The sequence below is a fragment of the Solea senegalensis genome, linkage group LG16 (assembly GCF_019176455.1).
Source record: "Solea senegalensis isolate Sse05_10M linkage group LG16, IFAPA_SoseM_1, whole genome shotgun sequence".
Taxonomy (NCBI): domain Eukaryota; kingdom Metazoa; phylum Chordata; class Actinopteri; order Pleuronectiformes; family Soleidae; genus Solea; species Solea senegalensis.
In genome coordinates this window covers 11,001,996-11,025,225 of record NC_058036.1, presented here as the reverse complement: position 1 = coordinate 11,025,225, position 23,230 = coordinate 11,001,996, and the positions used below count along the sequence as shown (strand labels likewise).

Below are 23,230 nucleotides of genomic sequence, written 5' to 3'. Positions count from 1 at the left end.
ACTCATTTGGAAGCAAAACATCTTTAACCATAAAAGGCAACAATTAATCATAAGCATTAACCTTAACCAGTTAATATGTGAAAAAAAGTAAATTCTGAGATTAAATCAGAAGCTGACTTAAATCTCAGAAATAAAGTCAGATTTGCAATTCAACTAGGCATATTAAATTTCGGAGGAAAAAAATGAATTTAATCTGTGAATTTCTACTTCTTTTATTATTTTGTTTTCAAAAAATGTCCAAATGTGGCTCTATTCCTCTTCCGTAGTATATATCAATGCTGACAAATGGAAATAGTTTTTTTATACATAATTTGCTGTGATTAATCACAATCAATTGCATCTTTTCATCGTAAATCTGAAGCATGATGTTTACATGTAAAATTACAGAATTAATGTGGAATAAACACAATGGAAGCGCATTCAAATTCAGATACCATTGTTTAATAGCATCTTTAAATTTACACAGATTCTCTCTTGTGAACTGTATGCAGATGGAACTTGTATGCACTGACTATATGCATTTATATGCATTACTCGTCACATGAGCGGTTTTAAAAGTGGGACATCGATGGACTATGTGATTAGTAGCTGAGTTGAGAATGAATAGTAGTAGTAACAGTCATTCTCTAATAGTTGAGCATGAATAATAAAACACAAATCGTGACACGTAGCTAAGTGCCTGACATCCAAACGCAGTTGTGTTAAAGGGACAGTTCTTTGAAGTGTGGTTGTATGAGGTGTTGATGTATTATCAACAATGACTTCACACACTACCATTTTCATGAACCTGGCTAAGACCTAAGCTTTGATGATAGCAGTATGGGACCCAGACATTCACTCTCAATGATAACATGAGGGAGGGAAGGAAAAAACAAACGTTGACCATCACAAATTGTTCACCAACTGAATCGATACTTAAGTCGATGATATCTTAAGAGTATGTTCACTGCTATTTGTCACTGAGACAGCTTTTTTCTGACTTGTATACCACTCATGTAAAATTGCTGAGTTTCTAGCCAGCGAAGACTCTCTAACAGCATATGAAAGAGGCAAACAATATACTTCAGGCTAGTGCTGGGCAGTATCCAGTTCATTCCAGAAACCAGTATTCATTCATTGTCTTTATGATATGAATTTTCCATATACCGCAGGACCGAAAAATGGAAAGGAATGGAAAGGAATGGAATGGATATGAACTGCTGCACCACATTACCTCTTCAGCTTAGCTGAAGAGGTAACTGTGGACGCAGAGATGTATAGAAGTAGAAGTATTCCACTGTATCTGTACTTTACTTTACTGGAGTATTTTTCCTCCTACTTTATTACATATTTCCGTTGAGTTTGATATTTTTACTCCGATACATTTTTCATGTGCTACATTACAATTACAAAATTGTTTTACGAATCTGTCGACAAGGAGACAGCGCATGCTGTTGTTCCGCCTTTCACTGCTTGCCTGCCTGCATGGAGAACACTTAAATTGCTAGTTTAAAGGTTATTTTCGAGATGGAAGAAGAACCAGAAACACCACCTTTAACTTCTTCAAGTGATTGTGGTGTACATGGACCAACTGAATGGTCGGTCCAGCGTATGATTAGAGGCCTTGGGGCCGAAAGAAACTCAACCTATTCTCAATTTTAAATGGGTAACAACTACATAACACAATAATTGTACTTTTACTTTCAGCACTTAAGTACTACATTTTTAAAATAAACTACTTGCAATACTTAAGTACAACAAATGTTGAATACTTTAGTACTTCCACTTAAGTGTGGTGCTTTAAGAACACTTCGACTTCTACTGAAGTCACTTTTTGATAGAGTACTTGTACTTTTACTCGAGTCTTGATCTCTAGTACGTTATACATTTTGTGAGGTAGTAACTAAGGAATGAGCAATTTCTTCCACCGCCTTAGCAGAAAACACAAGTCACAGTACCAACAACACAAACACTCTCAACTCAATTGCGCCTCTCTCTAGCTGGAGCACTCACTCATGCTCATGTATATAAAAATACCATTGCATACCATGAAACTGCTGCAATTTAAAAAAATACAGTGATATACATTTTTTGTCATACCGCCCAGCACAATGTCAGAACTTTACAGGTGAAGATATTATTAAGCAAGCCTTTTGTTAACTGGCTAAAATCAGTGTTCCCTTCTGTCCCTCCCGGCAGACATGTATTCAGTGAAAGCGAGTGTCTGAATCCCATGGTGGTGTCCCTTCAACTGCTTAAAGTTTGAATAGTTAGAATTTAATCACAATGATTAATGCAATACTTGTGACATCACTGATGTGTGTGTGGGTGTACATTGATTAATGGATTTTTACATACAAATGATGGCATCCCACCATAAAACATAACTTGTGATAATGGCACGATCCCTAAACTGTGATCATGAATTCAACTTGAATAGTAGCTAAAAGCTCGGTGGCCTGTCACTTCCTGTACGTTTAATGAGGGTGACCTTTACATTTCCTTCTGAAATGGAGGAATTCCATTTGCATCAAATTATGTATTCTTCCTACAACTGAGGTCTAATGATCAGCATTTCTTTATTTAATATGGGTGTAATTATGCAAATGTGCCATATTACTATGATGACTTGATTAAAAACATACATTTCCAGAAAATATGCCCTCTACTGGTCATTGTGGCAGGGGTGTGGTAGACTCTTTTCTCCTCTTATAGGCTTTGTTCGGACCTGGTTTTAAAATCTGGCCTTGGTGATCCGATCCCGTGTGCAGTTTTCAGTACGACTGTACACTCATTTTGCATCATATTCAAATACTCTATATTTATTTCTGTGCAAGTAACATGAAATTAACCATAGTGAAAAGGAATAGTGACAATTGCTGTGTATGATGTGTCGGTCACTACAAATTAGATGGACATTATATCTATATGGTGACATGAGACAAGATATGTTCTTAGATTTTGGACATATCACATGTTAATGTCCTTCATTTAACATTAAAAAGCCAAAGAAATAAAGCAGGTACCCTCTGGTGGGGGATAAAGACGATGGAAAGGTCATAAGTGGTTTCTTAGGTAATGTAATACAGATCATAAACAGTAGATATTTTGTTTGAAAGTATATTGTGGTAAGATTTTCTTTAATAGGTCATCTAATCATTCATTTGGCTCAGGAAAGTGTCCACATGCTTCCTCAAACCACCTCCACATGTGTATCTTGTGATCAGATCTGATGACATATTCAGAATGGATAAGGAGCATTCATTCCAGTACAAAGCATAATCTTGACCAGTTCTGAAAGACTGGGTCAAGACCCAATGATGGGACAGCAGAGGATTTTTTTGGGTCCCCAAACAGACTTGTAAAACTTTCTTAACCTTAAGGGTGAAGATGCATGTATGTTTTAAATAATATGCATAAAATGAAATCTTAATTTATTTATTTTAAATAAATTTACCAAACATCTTTAGGCTCACTAATGCAAAATTACGCTAGATATTACAGATATGGCTGTAAATTACTTTCTCAATTATGCACAGATTAATTTATATTATTTGGATCATGATAGTTTTAGTCTTTAAAAAGTGGTAAAGTTTGGGAAACACTTATTTAGACATGATCAGATCACTCAGGACAGGTATTAATATCAGGTCTGAACGAGTCATACAGAAAGAAAGACAACCTGGTTTCAGTACAATATATAATCCACCTACAGTGTGGATCCTGCACAGGACGCCAACTAGACAACCCCACAATTTAATAGCTTAAAAACAAATCTTGTTTGTATAAAAGATACATCCAGCAACTTGTATAAATTACATTTCTTGAAGCCACAGAGGGTTAAAATTATATTAACACTGTACAGTGTCCAGTAAAGTGAGGGTAGTAGTCAGTAAAAATGTTCCTGATGCTCCCTAAAACTATCATGTGCAACACAATTCTGCATGTTGAACATTGTTCTTGCAGTAGACTGTGCTGTTGTCTCCCAGGGGGCAGTCTCTGAAGCCAGTGCCCCCATTAGGTGTGTAAATAGGCTGAATGTGCAAATCTCCCTTGAGGAGCTGCTCATTGTTGAGTGAGACTATTTGAAAGCTGGTCTCGGTCATTTCTAAAATAGAATTATCTTTCTTGGTGCCTGCCTCACAGTAGTCATCTTTTCTCCGACCCCGGTTATATTTCCACTTGGTAGAAGACTTGGAGTGGCTTTTCTTGTGCACATGCCAGCAGAAAATGCTGAGGAGAATGATCAGGACCAGAGTCACAGCCCCACCGATCAGCCCAGCCAGCAACAAAGATGAGCTGGGTTCTTTTTGTGTGGCCTGCTCCGGCCCTGGCAGATTTTTGTTATTGTCACGGCTGAAGGATGCTGGTGTGGTCATGGCTATAGAGCACACAGTGTCATCTTTTGGCCGGTAATTATTAAATGCATCCAAGGGAATGACACAGATACGATAGGTGGATTTTGGCTCGAGATTAGCCAGGCGGATTCCACGGTGATCCCCACCCACTATTCTCTCTCTGACAGTGTCCCCTGTCAGACTGGGGCCCATCCTGGCCCACGTCACCTTGTAGGCAGTGACAGGAAAGGCCGCCTCCCAGCTGACGTGGATAGCTGAGCCATTCAGTATGGCAAATGTAACCTGTACTGTGTCTCTCCGGGGATGAATAGGTTGTTTAGTCCTCAGTGCTCCCTCTCTGGTTGTATAGACAGAGTAGAGGGTGGGTAATATGGGGAAGGGTTTCCTGGTGAAGGAGGAAACATGAGTGATGACAGTGGGGTCTGCTGAAGGTGACAAGGACGGGATCAGCAGAGAATCAGTTGCTGAGGTGGAGAAGGGTTCTGTCTTTGTGCTCTGGCACTGGACCAGCTCCGCGCTCAGCTCCCTGATCACCATTCCCCGTAACTTTTCCGGTTTATAGCACATGAGACCACGCACATTGAGTGAGGGAGGCAGAGATTTAAGCCACGACACCACCCACTTGATACTACAGTCGCATAACCAAAGGTTATTCCGTACAGTGAGCTGTCTCAGGCTGACAAGACCATCAAAGACACCCTGTGTCAGAGACTGCAACTGGTTGTTTGAAATATCCAGTCTCTCCAACTTGTGCAACCCTACAAATGACCTGACAGGGATGTAGTTTATCTGATTTTCCTGAAAGTTTAACTTGACGAGCACCTCCCCAGGGAGGAATGGAGGAGGGTATGTGAGTGAGTTGCGGGCCAGGGACAGTTCTCTTAGAGTGATCAGATCCTTGAAGGTCCCTGGTGCGATCCCTTCATCTGTCAAAAGGTTTCCATCCAACAGGAGGCGCTCTAGCCTTGTGACATTACTGAAAGCCTCCTCTGCGATGACTGCAATTCTGTTCTCATCCAATCGCAACTCTTTGAGATCATCTGGGAGACCGATAGGCACACTGCTGAGGTGGTTTTTGGTAAGGAAGAGCATCTTCAAGCTAATCGCCTCACGAAAGGCCCCTTCTTCCACCCCTACAGTCGAAATGGAGTTATCATCCAAATGAAGCTCCTCCAGCCAAAGAAGCTGAGCCAAAGCCGCTCTGGAGATAGTCTGAATGTTGTTTTCTTGCAGATGTAGAACCCTCACATTTTTGGGCAGATTAATGGGGAATTCATCCAGCTGGTTGCCATAGATATACACAGTTTCCACAGAAGCAACATGGTGGAGCTCCACAGGAAACCCAGCATTATTGATTTGGTTGTTGTGGAGGTAGAGGGTCTTATAACCCTCACCAATTCCTAGAGGCACTGAGGTCAGGCTCCGTTCATTGCAGTAAATGAAGGTGCGATCACAGCGACACTCCTCAGGACAGTTGGAGGCGCGTGAGAACTGAAGGTGAAGGCCTAACAGTATAGGTATCCATGGCCTTATAAAGGTGGCCCAGTCCTTATTCCATAAACGGCACTGTATCTCCATTTCAAACAGATCCAAAAAGTACATAAAATCATAAACAAAAGTTTAAAAAACAACTGTTCTTTGAAAATTCCAGCAAAAAAGTCATTACATTTTGGCTAAATAGCCTGGTATCAGGTCTGAAGTAATCCCTTAGTAACAATTGTCCAAAGTGTTCCAACACAAGACCAACAGTCTCATTAAAAAATGCAGGTCCTTCAGCAGACTCTGACGATTGTTGAGGTTTGAAACATATGTTAAGTTAACCATATTTTCACACGGTCTCTCCTTTTACCTTCAGATATAGCGCTTTATTCACTCAACACTGACACATTGATGAGAGTCATCATGAGATGTCCTTTCCCGTTTACGTCACACACTGGTGGTTCCGAAAGAAAAAGAGTCTCTTGTCCTTGACATTTGGATCCAGAAACCTATTGCAAAAGAAGAAGAATGGAAATGTCAGCATTTTAACATTAAAATGCATGTCTTTCATGTCTTTACATATCAAAGGATCTTTCACTCTTTATTCCACAAATGCAAAGCAAGCTATTATTAACTGGCAGAGTAGAGCAGCGTGCATACAAAATGACTTACGGATCTGTTACCTCAGACGTGGAGCATGAGTAAAAGAATATTTTTTTTATAGGTTTTGAATGTGCAGATAACTAATGTGAGACATAATCTAAAATAAATGCATGCTAAACAGACTGTTTAGCAGTTGATATCCAAAACCTTGAACAAACTGATACAAAGAACAAATTTAAAATATACTAGTTGCACATGATTAAAACAAAGGAAGTGATTGCTGAGAGCCATGAACTGCAACCCTAGTTAAAGTACATGAGCTGACTTTGCCATGATGTGATGCCCTCAGTGAAAACAAGGCTGCCATTGAGGACACAAGGAAAAACAGATTTCAGCCGCTGAAGAAGGCTCACCTTGTCGATAAACAGTCTTTTCTGAATCAAAAATTAAGTTTGTGTCACTTTCTAAACTACTCTATCTCCACAACAAGGTTAATAGAGAAAAGCAGGACTTGTTGATGCACTGCTGTCTCCATCAGTGAGTCGAAATCTGTTCTTTACCAACTTTGGCATTTGAAAACTAAATCCTTTTTGGCATTTAGATTTACCTGTGAGAAAAACATAACACGGCAACAGTACACCAGCAGCTCCAATGTCCCCGCTAACCTTGGTGAGCATTTTGTTAATTCAATTCAATTCAACTTTATTTGCATAACGCCAAATCATAACATACATTATCTCAAGGCACTGTACATAGGCAATATCAAGGAGAGCAGAGAAACCCAACAGTTCACACAGTGAGCAAGCACTAGGCATCAGTGGAGAGAAAAAAAAACCCTCTTAACAGGAAGAAATCTCTGACAGAACCAGGCTCAGCCACCTGCCTCGACCAGTTGGGGTGAAAGAAAAAATGGGGGACAGAGGAGAGGTGGGGGACAGAAAGGACAAGAGGGAGATGAGGTAGAGACAAAAGAGAGAGACCAGGAGAAGATATACAACTGCATCAAGTTACAAGTTTAAACAGGACAGTTCTGGGTCAATGATGACATGCTTATAGAACTACAATGTAATTAATATAAGCAGCAACAGAGACTGTTGATAAAATAATTATACTGATATCGACTTTTAATTATAGCATAATAATAATGGTTAATGTTAGGTGGCTAAAACAAAAATGTATTTGGTTCCTGACAACGGTAGTGCACTCGGGGTGAACACTGACTCTGACCACTAAAGTTTTTTTCTGTTTTGTCATATCAGCGTTTTATCCACACAGAGATGTTTTGAGGGCCCTTAAATGCTATTTTTTTTGAAAATGGGTCCCATAAAATGACAAAGAAAAAGAACTCTGAACTCTGCTGCTACACATCACAAGGGAAGAAGGGGTAGATGTTAGGTTGTTGTAAATGATAATTCCAGACAGGAATGTACAAATCCAAACATTTGTTCCTAAATGTTTCTACATGATACTCTTTTCCTCTCATCCCTCGAGTCATTTAGCTGTGGTAGTGCAGAGGAGCGGCGGATAGTGATGAACACAGCCTGTCAGCTGAGATAAGATGAGACAAATTCCTTGCACAGGGACAAAACTGAGATCGATGTCAACACCTCGAAAAACGGACAGGTGTTCGTGTGAGAACAAGGTCGTGAGACTTGAATAAATCTGGAGGGATTTTCTTGTCCAGAGCACTTGTTTCAGTTAGTACACTGCTGTACACTGATCGTGTGGGTTTACAATTCAATACAGTCTGAGCAAAAGAGAAGCGATGATAATATTGGTATTAATGGTTGTTAGCTGTTTTGTGGTCCTGATGATTAATATAATGACGGCAACCTATTGACAGACTGCATTGATCTGTGGCCAAGGCAATTCAATAATTATGTAATGCTCCTGGTGGTGGGGGGTGTAAGCAGGGGTATCAGTCATATATGCATATACTGTAAATGCATATAATTATATCATCCATGCAAAAAAGTAAATGAAAGAATGCATTATTTGGTGTTAAGCAGCTCTATCCAAATTAAGAGAATAAACAGGTGACTAAAGGCTCAATCATGAGGTGGATACTTATATTTTAATTTTAACCAAATAACTGATACATTATAATGACTAAATTATTAATACAATTGTGATCAGATAAGTGAATAATATAATTAGTAGCGTATAAACAAGTTGGTGAGGGTTACATTTTCCATTGATTGTTTGTTTATTCTTTATCTTTAAAGTCATGTTAATTTTTATTTATTTATTTGATATTTTGCCTAAGAAAAATACAACTAAAATCAAATTCTTTCTTACCTTTGCTACACCACATGAAGGTTTCCTGGTCCTGTCCCGTGTTCGGACTGCTTCACACTCAACTCTGCCTCCTGGACGCCGTTTCCACACGGGGCTGCTCTCAATTGGTTCGTCGGTAGTGTGAAAACGGAGCATTATGATGAAATGTGCTCTTTTCTAACTCAAGTGTCCAGAAAAATAAAAGGAAGTTCGGGTCAACAGCTTTCAACCGCGCGACATCTCCCCCCCCCTCCTCCTCCTCCACTGAACACATTTACCGCGACAGAGTCCCGGGCAGCTGCGTTGCCTCCAGGGGGCGAGAGGCGGACATGAAGAAGCCCGCGGTATGAGGTCCACAGCCTGGGTAGAGTGTTACAGCGAGTGCCTGTCAGTTTCTGGACACCCGAGTCTCTCTCGCTCTCTCGCTCTCTCTCTCTCTGTCTCTCTCTCCCTCTTTCTCTGTCAGGGGCGGTTCAACAAGGGGGAACGTGTGGGCAGCTGAAAAACACAGACATCAGATTTGTTGTTTTAGCTATTCTATACACACCCTCATGTCATTTGTTTCAGGCTTTTCAGGAAACACAAACAATGAAATATTGAATATATGATATTACTAATTACACTCAAAAGGGTTATGATAGATGAATAGATGACTATTGATATACAAATGATAATGTTTGTCTTACATAAGAGGAATACATTACTTTGCCAATTTTTTTTAACATGCCTTTGTGACTTAAGCAATTAAGTCAATAAAGCATAACTCACAAGAACTTTGAAAAGACAGGAAAGAGTTAACAGAAAGTCCGTCACTTGTTACAGCCACATGTTCTGGAGCCTTCACTAAATGCAAGCTCCATGGACTTGGCTATTTTGCTGACTAAAAAGACTGAATACAAGGATTAAATAACTATCCAATATTAATAGCCTATAATAAACCTCATCACTTACCCATGAATTATGAATAACTTCAGTAGCTGTGTAGAATTGTGTTCTTCTTGAAGCAGCCACATCTTGAAAAGCTTGTAAAATTGCCCAACTTACATTGGCTTTTGACTTGGCAAAATAAAACAACTTAAGTCACATTCTTGACATAGGTCATTATACTACAGGGGTAGAATCTCATCATCTGTTCAACTGAGGATGTGTGCGATTTAAACAGAGGTGGCCAGCATCATGGAGATGATTTAGAATTTACTTAGGCTGTTATTTTAGGAAGGTGAATATATGAGGATTGCAAGTCTGTTGGTATTAATAAATCATTAAACACTAAATTATTTTAAGTTTCAGTGTGTAAAAGACAGCAGAAGATATGACTGATGTTTTCATTGTCTGTTTATTTAAATATTTAGCCCATTAAAATAACTAAAAACCTGGAATTATGTTCTACATGTTGCCAACTTGTATATTTAGATTATCTTCAACATTTCCAATAATGATTTAAACTTCAAGAACACAGTCCATTCGAATCTGTGGACACATTTCTCCACACTCCAGTGCAAGAAGCTAATATGACTACAATAATAAAGATATATTTTAATGGAAGCCAGGCCTCTGTTTCTCAGGGTTTGGTAACATTTGACCCAATACTGCATTTCCCTGAGGATACTTTTCTATCTTCTGACGTTCTAACATCTAGACACACAACAACATCTTTAGACATAACACACATGCTGTTCTGACAAAGTCTTTGCTCCACATAAAGCATCTGTGCATGATGCTATAACACACTATTATTGAGTGATAAACCTCATCTCTTTCCCAGTGTGTATTCATATCCACTATTCATAGTTCTGTGGGTTTGAATATTTTCTGCCAAACACCTCATCTGCTGCTGCTCTCACAATTTTAATCTCTTCAAATTAAAATTCAGGCTAAATCTGTCAGCAGCTTATCATAGTGTATGCGGAATCCATGGCTAGCATGACGATGTTTTTAGTGCCACTTGTCGGTGCCGTGTCACTGTAATCCAGATTCATGTGTGTGTGAGAGAGAGTGTGTGTGGACCAGCTGCTCAGATGGTTTAATGCAGGGAGGTCAGAGGGTAATGGATTATCTGGATATGTGACCAGATTACCCAAATCTGTTTACTAAACAGTAGCCCAATGAAAAGAAAAAGAAAAATTTTTTTGGAATTGCATATTTTACAAAGATAAAATTGCAGTTTTTGTCATATTTTTTTAAGACTACTTTGAAAATCTACTGTGTGTACATATGTATATATATGTATATATATATTCTTGTTAAATAAATTTACCAAACAGGTGTGAACACATTACTCGAACTCTGGTCCCTGGATCATTTGAGTTTACCAAAAAGTAGGGCCGATGACCAGAAGCAACAGAGTCTTGAATTAAACTCTACTGACACTGAGGTGAGAGCTAAAATCAGATAAACTGCATCACATCAGAGGCCGGGATCACAGGCAGATGGCCCAAGCACTGGTCAATAACACAGCAGAGGTGCTTGTGGGGACAGCTAGAGAGCAGAGGAGACAGGAACAGGAAACTGTGGGCAAACAATCCAGGAGCAGGGCAGTCAAGGGAGGATACTCTCTGGCATGACTGGGAGACTGGCAGCAGACAGATAAAGGCCAGATAGTGAAACCAATACCATTATAGAGGTCAAGCCGTGAGCTGATTTCGCAATCAAAGGACCTGGCAAAGGCCAAAGGCAGGACCTATACAGCAGTTAAGCAGAAGGCCAAGGATGGAGCCAGGAACTCTCCGGAGGTTGAGCAGGAAGCCATGTTGAGGACAGGACCTCTCCGGAGGTTGAGCAGGAGGCCAACAGTGAGGCCAGGGCCTCTACAGAGGTTGATAAGGGCAGACAGCAAAGGACATCTCAAGAGGTAGAGCAGAAGGTCTCCATGGCATTGACTGGTGTTCAGGAACAGAAACCACTGCATTGCTTTTGTGCAGTCCTGTCCGTGGCATAATTGTGTAAAATTCAGAGGTACGTTTAGGAAGGCAGGCTTGTAAAGCTTTCATTAAACTTATAGCATGCTTAATACTTGCTAGGGGTTGTGTGTGAACCATCACCACTGGATGCGTTGTATTTGAGGGCTCAATTTCACGTATACAGCCACTGTTAGTCTAGCATTCCATGCAAGTGTAATCCATCCTAGTCCAGTAGTGATCATTTCTTGAGCCAATATGATTTCCTTTGTATTTTTTTAAAAATGAGTTGTACATCTGTTGGTGCCAGCAGCATCCTTGCATAACCTCAAGTAGCCATGGTACTGTCTCTTTTGACCAAAAGAAGACCGCACCCTCAACTGGACTGGAAAGTGTGGTGCTTCAGGCAGCATGTGCAGTCAGCGTATGGTTTGCATGGCCACAAAATGTGGAGGTGCTTGTGTTTGTGAACACCACGGGCAAATGCGGGATGTGACATTTATGTTTCACAGACCGTAGCGGACTGCGGACACACTGACATGGAAAGTGTGACTCTGGCTTTAAGGGAAACTGTGATCCAAGCTTGTTTACCTCACACAGATGGCAGTAGCACATGCACATAACAGCTTTGACTCTCATTTGTAAACCACACCATTCTGACCCTGCAGGTCTTGCTCAGAATCTCTTGAATATTTCTGCGCCTAATTTGGATTGAAAACCGGAGTCCTTTCTAAAAGCCACGGGCAAGAATATGACTTTACTAACCAACACCACCGAAAGTATTCTGTCTACACTGTGACACATCATGATATCCATAACTGGCTTTGCCTAACGTGTTGCTGCAGACATCCATCCGAGCCCACACTCCTCTGCTGTCCCCCGACCTTTGAGCACACAGAACTGCTGTATTTCCCTCCTCTGCATCCTTTACTATTAATGGAAGAGCAGATTGCAGACGTACAGAGAGACAGTAAGACAGCACTAGGGACAACAACAAAGAGGTTTTTGTCATGACTCTGGGTGACAGGCAGTTCAATCAGTGTCGGGTTTCTTTAATGAGGGTAAGGCTCAGTCAGGGGTGGATTGTTACGCAAGAAAATAAAAGCTCCAATCTCCCATCTGTTTAGTATTTAATTTTTTTTAGGAAGGACACAGTGAGAGCAAGACAGTGCCTTGAGAAAACTGTTCAGCATTTTCTGTTGGCAAAGGCTGAATCTGAACTCCACTATCTGATGAATGGAGGACAAAGTGTTTTGAGTTGAATCTTGATTGTAAAAAAAAAAAAATCTCTGCATGTTCTTTCATGAAATAGCACTTTAATTTATTTGCAAATATAACCCTGTATGTTTAATAACACCTCATTATGCAGTGCAATACAGTTTTACTTCATTCTGAAATAAAGCTGCATTTTTATAATAATAATATGCCTCACTGATGAACACAAACATATTTTATTTGGTATTGCATATTTTATGAAGCAGTTGCAGTTTGTCTGCCGCACTGGTGTGCACCACACACTGATTTTGGGTCTGAGTTGGGTGCCTCAAACCTGGTACTTTGAGCAGCGATCTATAAATTACTAATAATATAAATGACTTCTCCGATTTCTTGGCTGAGTTAATGCCTAGTACATCCATGTGTGTTGTCCTGATAAGCTGCTGCCCAAAGGCTTTTAAAAGTCCCACACATGAACATGGGCACACACTTGACCTGGTCTTCATATCACAATGGTTTATCTATTGTCAATTTGGAAATTTGTGATGCAGTTTTCTCATATCATATGTCAGTTTTATTTGACTTCTCTGTCCCCTGTCTGGTTAAATCTTGCACTCCTGTGTGGTGCTGTCGCTTGTTTAACCCTTCCTCTGCTGCTCTCTTCTCTACTGCTTTTAATGTTACCAATGATATTACCCCGGGATCCTCCTTTTATATTCTGAGGAGTTGACCACAGGGTTTCTCTCGACCTGTGCATTAACTCTGGACTCGATGGCTCCATTAAAATCCAGGTGTCCCACACCTACACCTCAGCCCTGGCTAAATGATGTCACTCAGTGCTGTCAGATGAGAATGCAGGAGAGTAGAGAGCAGGTGGAAGAGGGATAAACTGCAGGTATCCTTTGACATGTTGAAGGACAGCCGAAAAGACAAAATATTTCTCTGCAATTATTTCATCCAACTGTCACAAACCCTGTGTCCTCTTCAGCACCAGCCACTCAATTCTATGTACCAGAATAGGCCTGTGAGCTTTGTGAGGATTGTCCCCACTTTTTTGTTCATAAACCTGTGTCAACTAGGGCTCTTATATCACCTCAGTTATATGAGCCATCCATTTCTGTCTACTGCTCTGCTGTCTTTGATCAGTTTGAGCCTGTGTGGTTCTTCTTTTTAAAGGAGACAATTGATCATATGAAGCCTTCGGCTTCCCACACAGATGTTCTCCCCCTTGTCTTTTCAAGTAGGTGTCAAACTATTGGACCTCTTGTACTGGCTATTGTCAATAGCAGTCTCATAACTAGTGTGCTGCCCAGGATTTTTAAACATGCTGTATCGCAATCACTGGTTTAAAAACCCGGTCGGGATTCCACTGGGTTTGCTAATTACAGGCCAATCTCCAAACTTCCATTTATTTCAAAAATCATGGAGAAAGTAGTTTTTACCCAATTACAGTCTTTTTTAGACATATATAGTATTAATGAGGTGTTTCAGTCCGAGTTTAAAACCCTACACAGCACAGTCTGCACTATTGAGAGTTTTTGATGCCACTGACTAATTTCTTGTCTTGTGCTCTGGGTGGGCATTAAAGGAGCAGCCCTGGAGAGTTTTTTTTTTGTGTCCTCTACAGCACCCCTCCATTGTGGGTGTACCACAGGGTTTGATTCTTGGACCTCTCATCTTTTCATTGTACTTGCTACTTGCTTCCTTTAGGTTCTATTTTGAGGAAATATGGCATTTGTTTCCACTGCTATTGTAAGGAAAATAACACTTGTTCTTGCTTGCTACAACATATAGACTTGCGTAGCTTAGTTACACCATATGGCTTAGTTACCCTTTGACTCTACATGCACAGTTTAGCTCAAACACTTTCTTTGAAACATTCACACCAAACCGAGTAATCCCCACATAAAATTGATTTACTAATCTTTCTGTTTCGAGGCCAAGGCCACTTTTCTCCTTGTACAGGCGTCTTTTGTGTGCTACAAAGATCTTGTCTTAAGATATCATTTTAAGATCCTTTTTTGCACAACTGCTATTCAGACATCTGTCAACTGAATGTACCTCTAACAATAAATGACTCTCACTGTGTCCACTCACCCTTAAAATCTGTGAAACTTCCTGAGTTTCTGTGACAAAAAACGGAAGATTTATTGTTCTGTCCGAGAGGTGCTCCTGACACCCAGCTTATTGACCTTGGCTCTTTGGCTGCTTCTGTAAAAAACACTGTCACTAACCTGGGGGTGAAAACAGATTGTGAGTTAAAACTTGACAAGCAGATTAGCTATAAAGCAGATAAAAGCTTCTAAATAAACAGCTTTTATCAGTTGTGGCAAATGGCTAAAATTATGTCTGTCTAGTGGGGACTTGACTACAACCCGTCTTGACTATTGTAATGCCCTTCATGTTGGGTTTAGCCAGGCCTGCCATTCCCACCTACAGCTTGTCCATAATGCTGCTGCTCGCCTTTTAACAAGGACACACAGGCATGATAACATATCCCCCCATCCCTTTGGCTCCCAGTGTATTACATACTATATATTAAATTCCTTTTATATGTGTACAAATGTATAAATGGTCTTCCACTCTTCCTCCACTGTCTACTCATGTGTTTTATGTTTGGTGGTTTTTACAGCTGTTTAGTCATTTTTATTCTATTCTATTTTATTTATTTATTCATTCATTCATTCATTCATTCATTCATTCATTTATTTTAACACTATTGTACAGCACAACTGCTTTTGTTTCTTAAACGTGATTAATACATAAATTTGATTGGATTGGATACAATGCCCTCCAATATTATTGGAACAGTGAGACCAATTCCTTTATTTTTGCCAAACATTTGGGTTCGACTTCAAAAGATGGATGTGAGGCATCATATGATTATTTCAGCTTTTACTTCCAGGTATTTACATCTGGATCTGATACACAACTTAGAAGATAGTACCTTTTGTTTGAACTCACCCATTATTCATGTGAGCAAAAGTGTTGGAACATTTGGCCGATAGGTGTGATGTGTTGCCCAGGTGTGTCCTATTACATTGTTTATTCAAACAATAAATAGGACTGAATGTCTACGCTCAGTTTCAGATTAGATAGGGTAGGTTTTGCATGTGCAGACTTCATTTAGAAGTGGAACCAACATGAAAACCAGAGCGCTGTCTATGGGTGAAAAACAAGCAATTGTGAATTTGAGATGGGAAAATCAATGAGAGCCATTGCAGAAACATTGTCCATAGCCAGTACAACCATCTGGAATGTCCTGAAGAAGAAAGAAACCACTGGTGTACTAAGCAACAGAGGTCGAGAAGGTAGACCAAGGAAAACATCAGCAGTTGATGACAGAAACATTGCGAGAGCTGTAAAGAAAGAGCCTAAAACAACTGTTAGTGAAATCAGCAACAACCTCCAGAGGGCAGGAGTGAAAGTATCACAATCTACTTCATGAACAAATGTACAGAGGCTACATCAGAAGATGCAAACCATGCATAGCAAGAATTGGAAGGCCAGGCTGGAATTTGCCAAAAAGTACACAAACAAACCTCAAAAATTCTGGGACAAAGTTTTATGGTGATACAAAGATTTTGTTTTTTAGATTTAAGAAAGTTTAGTCAGTCTGTTGCTCCCGCAGAAAACACAATGCTTCAAACGAGCGGGAGTGGAAGTCACACATTTTTCAGAATAAAAGCTCCTGTATTGACGCCACACACATGATCATATTTACACACATGAAATGAAATGACTGCAGGAAAAACTTGAAATTGCTCCATTTCTACCATTCTCTCTCTGTCTCTCTGTATATATCTCTGCTACTGATGATGCGTTTCTGCAGAAATAGTTTAAAATGAAACCGATGCCACACTGTATAGCTACAGAAACAGCAGAATTGTTAGTTGTTATAGAATTAACTAATTTAATCATAGCTTTAGGCTAAGCCCAGGGTGCACAGCTGCACACAAACCCTCACACTAATTTGGGTGTCATCTCGTTGCTATCAACAAGGGTGAGATTGGACACAGTGAGCCTGGGCTGTCTTTGTCTTTCATCAAACCCACTTGTCGTCAGCCCAGTTTGCGTTCCTGTTGATTTAGAAATTGACCTGACAGCAGTATGTCACATCCACTTGCTGCTTTGTATGTGCAGGACTGACACTCACAGAGTATAGCTCTACTGGTGTTGTTATAATCCAAGTTTTGATGCTGTTAATATTCTGCACTGAAAGATAAGTCACACATCGCATAATAGACAAAAAACACAATCAAGACTGACGTGTATTGTGTGAACTACACTAAGATGATGTGTGATGATCAGTGATCTAACTGACATGACCGAAATAAACATATAAATAAAATAAATAAATAAATGTGTAGCGACATCTCACAATATTAGTGAAAATGCTTTGCAGTGAAGTAAAAGGAAAGCAGAATCCATGATGGCAGATTCTTCAGAGAGAACTGGAGTTTTATTATGTGTCATATCTTGTCACATTTCAACAACCCTGTTTTGTGGTCGATGTTGAAAAGCTTAAAACATTTCTTGAATGAGACAAATGATGACTCACTGTAAAGCAGAAGCATTTTCTCAGATTTTGAACTGAAAAGTGCACATGGACAGAACACATCAGTTTGTTGGTCTGTCAGTGCTGAGGCCATTTTAGGACACTGCTCTGTGAACAGCATCGTGTGAGCAGGGAGAAGAGAAAGGCACAATTAAAGTGGCATTCAGCTGACTTGAAATACACATATAACTTTGACCCTTCTGTGATTTCTTCACTTGACTTCATCAGGTTTTGAGTAGGCGGTAACTGCACTAATGGTTCCATAATTTATTGAGGAATGTGGCATCTTTACCCACTTATATGATTCAGTCCAAGCTACATTGTAAATACAAATATCCTATGAAATTAAAAGTAATGAGTTGGCCTGACTTAGTTTTTGTGAAATTGTTCAGGTAACTTAAAATAAACAATTAACTAGTAATTGTGGGTTTGAAATGTAAATTGTAAAAAAAAAATCTTCATTAATTTTGCGCCTTTCTATTGTGCTATTTGAGACTGGTGGAGTATATTGGACACATCTTCAACTCATCCAAAATGGGTTGCGTGCTTTGCCCAGGCAGGTGAGCAAATGTTTTTATTTTATATGTGTTATATGCTGTGTACTTGTACTATTAGAGCACCACGTTTTCCACCTCCCATGGCAAACCTGCATTAATGCGAGTTTTGCCGCCTTTGACTGAAGCGACCTCATGCCCAGTGCCCTTTCTCCTCATAACAACTTGTGGTAGTGACACATTGTCATAACCAGTGCCCGTGTTCACTGTTTCAGCGGGAGGAATCTGTTCTGTTTGAAATAACATGTTGTGACGTTCCATCTGTCTGACGAGACTGGTTTCTTGATTTGTTTCTGAAGTTACTCCACAGGCGGCAATTTCTCTAAGACTGCAAGGGAAGCTCAGCTTCCCCTGAAATGTCAAAAATGAAATGGTCAAATATGTACTGTTGTATTAACATTTCATTAACTGCAAATGCATTAGAAAATGTTGATGTCAAAGACAGGTTTGTTCAGAATCAGCTACTTATCACAAGTCGACTGACTCGATATTATTAACTTTTGACTCTGTCCACATAGAGTTGCTCACTTAGCGCATATGCCAAAAAAGTTTCTGTCTGCGGGGTTTATTTCCAGGTTGTGCAGCCCATAGTGTACATTAGTGTTACTCCCATAATGCCTCTCGGCTATGTGAACAAGCCGTCCATGTTCTTGACTTGATTTTATATATTATTGTCTTAGAAAATAATGACATTAAGTTATGTTATGATTTAAAAAACAAAAAAAAATTCCATTGAATATTAACCATGAGTATGATTTTGTGTTCTCATTGCTATGCTTTGTATTTTGTTTTAAATTTCAAAGTTCAAATTTGTGTTTTTGTATAGGCGATTAACAAATAAAGCTAACTTATAATTGCTATTATGGTTAATATAATAATCATAAAATATTAAAATAAAGTCAGGCCAGAAAACCTGCAGACTCATAATCACATTATTAGGAACAATAACAACATGTTGAAAGTAGTTTTATAACTCCAGATTCTTATTCTGTTTATTTTCAACTCTAACTTACGTGTTCAACACATTTATCAGTAACTTTATGAACTGACAGTGACGATAAGACAAGCAGCCTCCCTGGGAATCTATGGTGAAGTCACCGCAGGTCTCAGTGCGTTACACGGTCACAGCTCCATAGTCCACACTGTCATCTGCCCCTTGTCACAATGTAATAACTCAGAGTCTGCTTTTCTCTACATTATAAGACGAAGGCCCTTTCTCTGCAGTAATGTTTCGTGACGTCACACCTATCAGACGGAGGCTGTTTATCCCACCGCTGCAATATTTCTCTCTCAGTTACAACGTTTACTGCTGTCACTGACGTGCCTGTTTCCCTGTGTAATAACATGTCGTTATTTCTGCGGCCACTCTGTCTCCGTCTTCCTCAGTCATCAATTTGAACCGATATGTGAACGGAGGTGCTCACTCTCATGGTAAGGATGTGTCCATTTTGAGAAGTCAATTTCAGACCCTTTGTTGTATTTGATAAATAAATCTTGTAAAATAAGCTTAAATACATCTACAACTGCAGGAAAACAAAAGTAAGAATGTGAAAATGAATGCACTGATTACTATTGTATACTTGTGAAAAGGATAAAAAAAACAAATACATTATATAATGATAATACTAAAATAATACTTGTGCGTGACAAAATAATTCCTGCTATTCTGAATGAGATAATAACAACTTTACATGTAATTAAGTATGATGTTGCTTATGATGCTTTGTGTTTAATGCTTAAATTATTTTCTTTTTTAGGTTAATCGAGCACATAAGACCTTTCAATGCAGTGGACCTGTCAGTATTATGCAATTTGCAAAGAAAAAAGAGTTCATAATTTTAAGAACATCCCACTTACTTTTGCACTCCGACACCAGAAAATGGTTGCATTCCATTTGGCTTCCGCATCTTTTCACAAGCCATCTGTTGAAATCAACAAAGTCAAGTCTATAATGGTTGCTACATTCCCTAAAAATGTCCAGAATGTGCTCTATCAAAGGAATGATCAACAGAAGACAGTGCCTGCACCATCTTCTGAGTCTGAGTAGATGGCATTAAGTACAGCGCAGATATGGTCATCTCTGTTGGATCTTGTTCTGGGCTCCTAGATTTCAGACGAATAGAAAATATTGTTGTAATCAATACAGACATAATATTTAACATTGTGGTGAAATGAGCATCTTAGGGTTTATGAGCATGTAGCATAGCATGTAGCATTTGTCCACATGCTCTGTCACCCAGTTGCCTGAAAAGAATGATGTTTTACCCTTGTCTCTTTATAGAGTGAGAGGAAAACAGCTTGTTACACTTGAAGTGATGCAAACATGATGGAATCTCAAATGTTTTGTTTTCATCAGGCTGAGTAATCAAATAAATCTTCATTAATTGTCATTAATGAAGATGATATAAGGAAACTATCTCTAAACAAGAGACCAAATTCCATTGATGAATTAAAAGGGCAACTAAATGAAAGCGATCACTGCAATATGACTTCAACTTGCCGTATGAGGATCAAGACTTCAACATTGCTCTCTGTAATTTGACTGATACACAGTAAATGATTTGCCTGAAAGAGCTACATTTAAAATCTGTCATCTCCTGCCACAACAGACACTGAGATCCTGTCCAGTGCTGGAACATCGCCATCAAAAAGTTCTTTGCCATACCTAATTTCTCTGTTGATGTTGCGTACAGACTGAGACAGGCAGATCTTGCTTTTATGCAAGATCAAACCCATATGACTGTTCCACGAGATATAAAGCATGATATTCTTGAAAAGCTTGCTGAGGCAATGTATAGTTTTAAGGCGTATCCTGAAGATGATGACTTTGGCACTTTTGCAAAAGCACTGATCAATAAACATCTGAGCCTCATGGAGCCTGGTTCTTAGCTAGGATGGAATGGCTGGAACAAGTGAAACAAACTTTTTGCCAAATATATTGGAGGCACATAATGGAGCTAGCCTTGAAATCTCCAGAAGTGATTTAGTGGAGGAAATGAAGAAAAAGCAACCCAATTGTGTGCTAATTTCACAACTGATGGACCAAACATTCCAACTGCGGCGACAGGAGGTAGTGAAAAGTGAACCTGCTGTAAAGAACATGGTTGAACGATGGCCAGCACTCTTAACAGAGCGACAGGTATGATGATGAGAAACTATCTTTGATGGATTTGGATTTAATAGTATGATAGTTTACCAAGCTATAAGTGCAGAGTGTGTTTGTGTTATAAGAACAAATAGTTGTCAATTAGCATGGCCGTAAAGAACCATATCTATCTTTTTAATGTGCTGTCGTCTTTCTCCTGTGCACGTTCTGCTTTTTCAGGTGTACGCTGAATTCAATAGAATTGCCAGTAAGAATCTTAAGGGAGACTTCTTTGAGGCTCTGGACCAGTACGTGCCACATGCAATCAACCTCTTCAAGTCAAAAAGAGGAACTCTTCGACGGAAACTGACATAAGATAAGATAATACAGCACATAAACAGCGTGGTAAATAGATAATATAATATAATATAATATATTATAATATATGACTTGTGTATGTGCCCCAGAAATTTGTCAAATCGCAAATTGTCTCTGTTTTAGACACCAGATGTGATTGCACTGCGCTCTGTGGTCCTTGTGGTTCTTGCACACAAAATAGAAAATTTCTCGAAAATTGTGTATGGAGAGTTGCATTTTATGCTCCATTTTCTCCACACTTAAAACATTGTAAATGAATATTTAGAGAACCCATTGGAATCAAAACACTTTTCCTTTCAAAAAGTTTCATTTATCACCTAACATTATTAATTCATTTAAAATCTCAGCAGCTGATCATAAAGGTCTTTATCAAGTTATATTTGTTGTTTTGGTTTATTTTGCCTTGACCTTCCTACAGTGCTATGAATGTGCATGCTCTTACTCTGACAAATGTTTTAGTAAGGAGAGCAAACACAAGTTGTTTTTCTGAAGAAACTGATTTCATTTGCAGGATATAATGAGAGATGAGACCCCAGCATCCATCACAGTTGGATAGGTGTGCTGACTGTTCTGAGTAAAGGCAGCCCTCACCCAGGTCCACGCTCAATGGACTGCCAGCCCATCTCCACTGCCATCATCCTTGAGGGAGATATTGTCATGGACAATGTTGAAGACTTACCTCACACAGTGTGCCTGTTGTTTGGTCTCACATATGCCTTGCATTTAGTTTACCCTGTTTTGTAGTTTGAAAAAAAAAAAAAAAAGTTTTCTTATTTTTAATTACAAGACTGAAAGAGCACTTTCTCATTTCATGTTATTTTTAGAAGTTTGTTGCAGCTGTAGTGAAAATAAGGCACTTGTTTGCATAATTGTTTTAGGTAAGGTTAACTTACTACATTTTACAGTGCACAAACATCAAACATTAAAACCAGTCAGACTTGCAGACTGCTCTCTCTCACCTCAGCTGCAGTCAGCTAAACTGCAAACTTTACCATTATAACATGGAGGTTTATGTTCTGCTTTTTAGTCTGGTGGTAAAGCACTGTGGCTTAGCAGAAGTAGTGGGTGTTCACACAGCCAGAGGGTCGAAAGTTTGATCCCTGGCTCCTCTAATATACTTGCCCAGGGACCTGCTGGCACACATTGACTTTGTTGGCAGTGTGTGAATGATGTATACTAGACAATGTGCTGGATATTGATGCACTACATGAATGACTATTTAATATATTGAGTGATAGTCAGTGTGCAAACAGATGTGTGACAGATGTTACCTTAGGCTGCATTTATACACTGCATGGTGCAAGTGACCCAATTCTGATGTTTTCCTCCCATGCGGTGCAAACCAGATATGATCCGTGACAGTGTCAGCAGGAAAATATATTGTCAGATCAGATTCAGGCTTCATTTGTATGTGGAAATAAATCAGATATGAATCTGATATGCAGTATTTGAGTCTACAACAGAGGTCTCAAACCCACGGCTTGCAGGCCACATGAGGAAAAGACTCCCACAAGTCTCCTCTCCGAGTATGTTCCTCACCAACCCAAGATCGTGCCTACAAGATAAACGAGCTGGAACTACTCATCCGGGGTAATCGTTACATCCGTGACTGCTGCGTCTCCATTATAACAGAGACCTGGCTTCACCCACTGATCCCCGCCGCCGCCGTCCAGCTAAACAGCCGCACCATACATTGCTGGGACTGCAACGAGAACTCTGGTAAGATTGGCTCCAGATTGAACTCTCATGCGCACTAACCCCCACCCACCGCACCACAACACACCACCTAACCCAATATTATTAATTCTATGACTTGCTAATACTGCACTGAATTGTCTGTTGCTTGC

General features: G+C 39.5%; 1 protein-coding gene across 1 annotated transcript; it reads right to left on the bottom strand.

Annotated features, from left to right (window-relative positions):
* Nucleotides 1-1,226: 1,226 nt before the first annotated feature.
* Nucleotides 1,227-9,052, bottom strand: si:dkey-87k14.1 (leucine-rich repeat transmembrane protein FLRT2). Its single transcript, XM_044046984.1, has 2 exons — nucleotides 8,718-9,052; nucleotides 1,227-6,325 (listed from the first exon to the last, which is right to left on the bottom strand). The coding sequence occupies exon 2, from the start codon at nucleotides 5,937-5,939 to the stop codon at nucleotides 3,903-3,905; it is 2,037 nt and encodes a 678-aa protein (XP_043902919.1). The 5' UTR covers nucleotides 5,940-6,325; nucleotides 8,718-9,052; the 3' UTR covers nucleotides 1,227-3,902.
* Nucleotides 9,053-23,230: the final 14,178 nt, after the last annotated feature.

Bases quoted from the DNA above. Each gene is read 5' to 3' on its own strand.
- si:dkey-87k14.1 (XM_044046984.1), bottom strand. From the start codon at position 5,939: ATGTACTTTTTGGATCTGTTTGAAATGGAGATACAGTGCCGTTTATGG.